This window comes from Dipodomys ordii, unplaced genomic scaffold, assembly GCF_000151885.1.
Source record: "Dipodomys ordii isolate 6190 unplaced genomic scaffold, Dord_2.0 Scaffold14, whole genome shotgun sequence".
Taxonomy (NCBI): Eukaryota; Metazoa; Chordata; class Mammalia; order Rodentia; family Heteromyidae; genus Dipodomys; species Dipodomys ordii.
The window spans coordinates 15,948,421-15,956,153 of NW_012267230.1; the positions used below are offsets into that span (position 1 = coordinate 15,948,421).

The 7,733-nt window shown below is 58.4% G+C and overlaps 2 protein-coding genes across 2 annotated transcripts in view; one reads left to right on the forward strand and one right to left on the reverse strand.

Moving 5' to 3' along the window:
• The window catches only part of Sox8 (SRY (sex determining region Y)-box 8), a 6,985-nt gene extending 6,529 nt beyond the window's left edge, over positions 1-456 (reverse strand). The window contains exon 1 of the mRNA XM_013011278.1: positions 207-456. Coding sequence (XP_012866732.1) covers positions 207-456 — 250 coding nt within the window. The remainder of the gene's footprint in view (positions 1-206) is intronic.
• Positions 457-4,333: 3,877 nt separating this feature from the next.
• Lmf1 (lipase maturation factor 1) overlaps positions 4,334-7,733 on the forward strand; it is a 74,736-nt gene continuing 71,336 nt past the window's right edge. Inside the window, exons 1-2 of the mRNA XM_013011279.1 lie at positions 4,334-4,504; positions 5,169-5,289. Coding sequence (XP_012866733.1) covers positions 4,334-4,504; positions 5,169-5,289 — 292 coding nt within the window. The remainder of the gene's footprint in view (positions 4,505-5,168; positions 5,290-7,733) is intronic.

Genomic DNA, 7,733 nt, shown 5'->3' on the forward strand with positions numbered 1-7,733 from the left:
CACACACACACACTCCCCAGCACACACACACACACTCCCCAGCCCCTGGGGCCCTTCACAAGGTGTGAGACCCCAGGAGGGTCCATGGATGCTGTGTGTCTTGGGCCTCCGTGGAAGTGCCGGCCAGCGCTGTGTCTGAGCTAGAGAGTGAGTTGTGAGTGGAGAAGGAGACCGAGACCTGGTTCAAACCCTTCCCAGCTCCGGACCCGCCAGGCTCCGTGCAGCCTGCACCTCCAGGGTGCTGGGCAGAGTCCTCTCGGCCTGCGGAAGTTTGCCCACAGGGGAGGAGCCACGGAAGGCTAAGGCCCTGTTCATCTGAGAGCTGGAGGAGGAGGGCGCCGCTCCCAGGGCGCAAACCCACGGGGCTTTTGACACAGGGGTCTCGTGGTGGAGGGGCCGCGTCTGAGCCGCCTCAGCCCGCCTTGCAGGCCGCAGGTCCTCGTCCAAGCGTACCATCGTCCGTCTTCCCCCAGCTCTTCTCTCCTGCCCGCAGCCGCCTCTGCTGGTGCAATCTGTCTGACCTCACCCCAGACCTGACGACCATCACCTGGACTGCTTTGCCGTCTCCAGGGGAAGGAATGGCTGGCCAGGGCTCATCCTCGGGCAGCTGGCCCTGGCGCCTCAGAAAGCAGATGGACCCCCACAAGAGGCGTGTTTTGGGGAGGCATGGGCCGGAGGCTCCTGTGCCACAGTCCTGGCTCAGACACCGCCGTTGCCTCTCCACACCCTTGTCTTGTGGTGATGGTGGCAGGAAGCCCTGGGTCTGTGCTGGCCAGTGTCGCTGCACACCACGGTCCCCGCTGCTGCCCTTGTCCACCTCAGGCCATCAGGAGTCAGGGGACAGCGTGTCCACGGGTGGGGTAGGCCCCCGAGCCCCAGGCCGGCACGTTACTGCGTGAGCCTCTCTGGTTTCTGTGTTCAGGGCAGTGCATTGGGCAGTTGGCATCCCGTCCTAGTCATTAATCCCAGAGATTAATTAGTGCTTTTAATTACTGGCTGGTCTGGCAGAAGCAGAGAAGGGTGAACTCAGAGCAGCAGCTCCTGAAGACAGCTGTCTTGCCTGTCCTGTCCCCAGAGAAGCTGGACAGGGGCTTCTGGGCTCCGCTCGGGTCCAGCCTCCCTCTAACAGATGCAACGGCCCTTGGCCAAGCGCCCCGGCTGGACGACCCCACCTTAGCATAGTGGTCTCAAGGATTCAGAGCTGGCTGGCCGGGAGTTCTGGCTGGGCTGAGGATCCATTCCTGGCCTCCTGGCCCAGGAGTGAAGAGCCTGCCCCGTTCCTGCCTCTCAGCGGGTATTCCCATCAGGCCCGGCCCAGGGTCCTCCAGAAGCTGCCAGCCTGGGGGGGGGGGTGGTGGTGAGCCCACCTGGGCTGTCAGGCCTGTGTCCTCACTGCAGATCGCCCCGTCCCCGCCCCGCCGTCCCAGGCCTGGGCTCTGCTGTGTTGTGAAGGGATTCCGGGAAGGGGGAAAACCTGCCTGCGGTGACGTGTGCACAGATGTGCTTGGGGAAGCTGTGGTGTCTACTCCTGGCCGGTCAGGGCTGGGCGGAGCTGATCCAAGCCACGCCCACTGGTGCTCAGCACTTCCTGCTCAACACGCAGAGGGCACTCCTGCAGCCCTGTGACAAAATCCTTGGCAAGATCCCGCCCACAGCCATCCCTAGGAGAGTGAGGACCCTCCACGTCTGCTCCTGGTGCCCCAGCCCCATGCCCAGTGCTCAGCCTCCACGCCCCAGCCCCATGCCCAGTGCTCAGCCTCCACGCCCCAGCCCTATTCCAGCCCAGGATCTCTCGGGCCTTCGGACCATGGCAGTCCCCGGTCTCCTGACCTCAGCCTGGCCCTCACCGCCGTCTCCATCATTCTCTCCGTGCCAGGCTCTCTTCTGGATACCGAGACACCATGCAGGGTCTGGGAGAGGTTGTCGGCCAGGGACAGGACGCTGATGGGCCTTGTACTTCAGAAACCACGTCCTATACCAGGGGAGGTGGCTCAGGCTCTAGCTACAATAGCTCACAAGGCAGAAGGCAGGGGTTTTGGTTGAAGGCCAGCTCAGGCATTAAACGTTCGTAAGACTGGCTCTCAAGCGGCGGTTGGGCACGGGGTTGTGCACCTGTCATCCCAGTGACGGAGGGCAGCAAATGGGAGGCTCGCAGTCCAGGCCCAACTGGACATAACGCGAGACCCTACCTTGAAAATAACAAATGCCAGCTGGGTGCTGGTGATACATGCCTGCCGCCTTCGCTGCTCAGGAGGCTAAGATCCAGGGCATTTCAGTGTTCAGGCCAGTCTGTGCATAAAAGCGTGCAAAATACACAGGGAAAAAGAAGGCTGGAGGTATGACTCAAATGGTGGAGGCAGCCTGGCAAGTGCCAGGCTCTGAGCTGAACTACCAGGGAAGAGCGAGCGAGCAGCCTCTGAGCTGAACTACCAGGGAAGAGCGAGCGAGCAGCCTCTGAGCTCAGCCGCGGTCTGTCTGCCTGTGCCTGTCCACTGTTGCAGGCTGGACTCTTGAGTCCAAACAAGCACCGTTGTTCTTGCTCACGGTGCATGTTTGGACCTCTCAGTGTAGCCGGGGAGGCGCGTGGCTCTAGGTGACCGTGCCACAGTGACGATTCCCGGTGCGGTGAGAGGGACTGGGCCAGCTCCAGTCCTCCAGGGATCCGGCTAGTTAAGCGCGCCCACAAAAGCACCTTCATCATTTTCTGGGTGCAGGGGAGGCCTTAGCAAAATGCCCCTGGGAGGGGGGGACTGACAGGTGGGACAGCCCTCTCCCCTCCCCGGCACCAGGCAGGCCATGGTTGCAGAAGCAGCAGCGGCGGCCTAAGGTCTAGACCAGTCCTGGGTCAAGTTTCCTGAGCACAGGTCCCAGGAGATGCCAGGCTCTGCCCCTGCGCCCAACATCAGGGCCCTGGCCCTGGGTGCCGGCCTGACTGGAGGTTTGGGGCTGTTTGTTCTGCAGCGGGAGAGGGACCCTGTGTGACCAGTGCAGAGATGGATACAGTTCTGAAGGCAGAGTCCAGGCCACAGGCCTCTGGGTTCTGACCTCTGGGCCGCGTCCGAGATTTCTTCCTGTTCTAAACACAATTTCATGAAGAAAAAAAGGACAAAGGACTCCTCTGTGTTTTCCCCTAGAGCTCTGTCTCCAGAGACCCATTAAGAGCTCTGCCTCACCACTGCCCGGCAGTCACGGCGGACGGTGGCCCCTCTGGGATGTGGTGGGCGAGGAGGCCGTGGGGGGGGACGCTCAGCCTCAGCGTGGCCCACAAGTGGCCCCACACCTGCCCGCCTCCCCCGGCAGCGCTGGCTGCTGGACAGCAGGGCTGGGAGAAGCCCGAAGCCACGGTCCCTCTAGGGGAAGGGGACAGATGTGAGCGCCGGTGGGCCCCCCACCCCGGCGGACTTCAAAACATGAAAAATTGTGGTAAATGAAGGATGTACAATTCGACTCGGGCTCAAGCTGGGTTCGTGCGGGTGCCAGGGACAGCTGCGATTGCATGTCAGGGACAATCACGCTGAGGCGGTGGGGGTGGCGGGCCCGGGTGCCCGGGGACAGCTGGACGAGGTGCTGACAGGGGCCTCATTCCTCGGGGAGGCGTCCCGCAGCTGTGGGAGAGCCGCCAGCCCTCGGCTGGGCGCCCTGTCCCCTTGGCGGTGCCGGGGCAGCTCCGGGCTGCGTGGCACAAGGCCCAGCCCGGGGCGGGCATGCCCCAGCCTCCACGGACCCAGCCTGGGCCGGGCAGGCTGCTCCTCTTGACCACTGTCCTATCTCCCTTCTCTTTTTGTGGGTCCTTTGAAGCCCTGGGGCTCCCCTCCCCTCGGCTGCCCATTCTTCTAGCTTTCTGCCTGGTAGTGTTAGCTCAGGACCGTCTCTGCCCCTCCTCCTGCCGGTGAGCACTCGGGGTACAGCTGGCAGAGGACCTGGGCCCCGGTGACAGGCCCAGGTCGCCGTGGCTCTGCCGGCCTGCTGGCCCCCACCCATGCATGCATTTCCTAGATGGACGGCTCCATCCGGGTATTTTGCTTTGTTGAGATAGGGTCTCTAGAGGCAGCCCAAGCTGACCTTGAACCCGAGGGCTTCCTGCCTCCGTTTCCAAGTGCTGGGACTGCAGATGTGCACCACCACACCCAGCTTCCACCAGGTTTGCAGTTTCCATTTTCTCTGTGGTGTTTCTTTGGGCCTAAGACCCAGCTGTATCCCGAAGTTGTCTGCAACTGTGACGTGTCTGGTTAAGTCAGGCCTGGGGTCAGGAAAGACTCATCATTGCTCAGGTGAAAGCAGCCTTAGTGTTGTTTTGTTGTTGTTGTTCTGACTGAGGTGAAATTCACGTAGCATGAACGTGGCCACGGTCAACGGAAGGCCTGAGCAGTGCTTGTGCGCCCACAGTTCCACATTGTCTCCTCTGCCGAGCGGGGGTCTCCAGATGAGCCTCTACACCAAGCATCCACAGCCCCCGCTCCCCGCGCCCGCCAGCTGCCTCCTCGCACTCCCTACAGCTGCATCGGTGCTATCTTGTCCCAGCTTTCTGTTTCATCCACATTGTATCAGAATTTTGTTCCTGTTTGTCCGAGAACACCACCCCAGGGCACTTCTGATTAAACTCCGGCTGATATGGACAAGGTTCAGCCATCGGCAGCTTCTCCTTGGCCGGTGTGACTTGCTCTCCAGCCAGTTCCAGCCAGAGTCCCAGGAAGCTGGACCTGGCAGGAAACGCGGATGCAGAGGGCAGGCGTGCCCAGCAGACCCCTCCACCGGCCATGCCCACCCTGGACAAACCCAGAGAGGGAGCCCAGGGCCCAGCCTGAGCTGCAGGGCAGGATGCTGAAACAAGAGGCCCTTTTCTGCTCCGCACAATGCCTCATTGTGCCCTTCTGTGGGGAGGACAATTCCGCCCCAGCAGGGGAAGCTGAGGACAAAGGCTCTTTTGTGAGGACAGTCCCCACCTGAACAACAGTGCAGAGAGTCCCACCTGATGGCGGAGCTGTCCTCTGTCCCCTCTGCCGCCTTGGCCTGCAGGCTCGACCTGCTGGCTCTGCTGGCTCTGCAGGCTCACGCTGCTCTCTCCACAGGGCCTTGGGGGGTCACTCTGTACCTGGAACCCTCTAGCAAGGATGGGAAGGCCTGGGCTCAGGCTACCCCTCCCCCAACATGACTGACAGTCTCCGCAGGACCCCGAGGCTTCTGGCCTGACTCCCCCAGGACCCCAAGACTTGCAGGCCCTGGGTACACCCACCCCTCGGGAGACACAGCAGGATGTGGACAGCGTTTGTGCTGCCCACTGCAACATCTGTTCGGGGTCATGCTTCACAGCTGGGCTCCTGAGGGAGGTTTTCTCACAGAGAAAAACGAAATAAACCAAACCACACTGTAAGATGTACTTACATGCTATTTTCCCAGCATCTGGGCTGGGGAGGGGGGAGGTCGGAGTCTGGAGAGGGGTCCTAGAAGCTGCTGCTCTGGCCTAGACTTGGCGGGGATCCAGGGTGTATGGCTGGTCCCTGCCCTCTCCTCACTCCCTGTAGATGTGAGGGGTAAACAAACAGTAAACGTGGATCATTTGACCATGGAAGCATTGATAATTCAGATGTCAAAACAGCAGGATAAAAATTCAAGGCTGGGGCTGGGAAGATGGCTTCGAGGTAGAGTGCTTGCCTAGCAGGCATGCAGCCCCGGGTTCCATTCCCGAGTAGTACCACATACACAGAAAAAGCGGGAAGTGGTGCTGTAGCTCAAGTGGTAGAGAGCCAGCCTTGAGCAAAAGAAGCTCAGGAACAGTGCCCAAGACCTAGGACCGGCAAAAAGAAAAATTGAAAGGCTAAAGGCAAAAAGATGCTAAAATCAACACCAAGACAGCCGTCTGCAGTGTGCACAAAGGGCAGGGCCTAATACGCAAAGGGCACTGGAAAGCGTGCCCAGTACTGTAGGACTGGCCGTCTCTCCTTTGTACACGTGTACACTTCCAAGCGATGACACACACCGCACACCCCCCAGAAAAGATCAGACGCAGGAGCTAGGCTCTGACCAGGCCATGGCCAGCTCTTCTCTCTTCCTGAGCTCTCAGCGGCCTTTTTCTTTTACTCTTTTATTTTTTTATTACTAGTATATATCAGTTGCACAGGGGATTTCATGGTGACTTTTCCATATATTGCATCCTGGTCAGCCTCACTCTCCTTCTACCCTTCTTACATTTCAGCAGGACTCATTGCTCTATTTCCACACATGAGAACAAACTGCTTCAAACATACTCATCTTCATTCGCCCCTTCTACTGGTGTGCCCCTCCCCCCACAGAGCCTGTCTTACTTTCCTGTCCTTTTTTTTTTAAGTGTTTACTAATTGCACCAAGCGATGTCAACATGGTATTTCAAACGTAAACATATCATGTTTTGCTCAAAACACCCCTATTGACAAAAGGTGAATCAATGCAGACGTGGTACTCATTAGACGTGGCTGAAAATGAACTCTACAACTTGTGGGTGGGGACAGGAGGAGAAAACTAGGAGAGAATTAAGAAATGTACTCTTGATTTTACCCCTCTGTACATCTTCATAATAACAATAAAAATATTTACAAACACAGAATACCCTCTATTGTTTCCTCTTTCCTGGTCCTCCCAACTCCTACTGAGCAAGTTTTCACTGAGATTCCTTCTGCCATCTTCATACATGGTTGTACTGTATTTCAAAATTAGTCATCCTTCACCTTCCTTTTTGTCTCTCTCTCCTTTCCCTCATCCCCCCAAATCAGTCATGTGCTATGTGTTTATACATGCACGTACATACATGTGTGTGCACTGTTGATAAATATGTATTTTAGGTCTAGCTTCCACGTGTGAGTGGAACACACATGTAACATGCTCAGTAGCGTGTTCTCTATGCATTGGCCATGCACAGTAGTGTGTTCTTTATGCATTGACCGTGCTCAGTAGTGTGTTCTCAGCTCTATGCATTGACCTTGCTCTCTACGCATTGGCCCTGCTCAGTAGCATGTTTTCAGCTCTACACATTGGCTGTGCTGAGTAGCGTGTTCTCAGCTTTATGCATTGACTGTGCTCAGTAGTGTGTTCTTTCTTTTCTTTTCTTTTTTTTTGTTTTTTTGGGTCTGGTCATGGGGTCTGAACTCTGGGCCTGGGCGCTGTCCCTCAGCTCTTCAGCTCAAGGCTAGTGCTCTACCACTTGAGCCACAGCACCACTCCTGGCTTTTTCTGCTTATGTGGTGCTGAGGAATCAGACCCAGGGCCTCAGGCATGCAAGGCAAGTGCTCTACCACTGAGCCACCTTCCCAGCCCCCAGTAGTGTGGGCTCTGCGCATTGGCGGTGCTGGGCAGCGTGTGCTCTGCGCATTGGCCGTGCTGGGCAGCGTGGGCTCTGTGCATTGATGCTGGGCAGCGTGGGCTCTGCGCATTGATGCTGGGCAGCGTGTGCTCTGCGCACTGGCCGTGCTGGGCAGCGTGTGCTCTGCGCATTGGCCGTGCTGGGCAGCGTGGGCTCTGTGCATTGATGCTGGGCAGCGTGTGCTCTGCGCATTGGCCGTGCTGGGCAGCGTGTGCTCTGCGCATTGATGCTGGGCAGCGTGTGCTCTGCGCGTTGATGCTGGGCAGCGTGTGCTCTGCGCGCTGGCCGTGCTGGGCAGTGTGTGCTCTGCACATTGATGCTGGGCAGTGTGTGCTCTACGCGTTGATGCTGGGCAGCGTGTGCTCTGCGCGTTGGCCGTGCTGGGCAGCGTGTGCTCTGC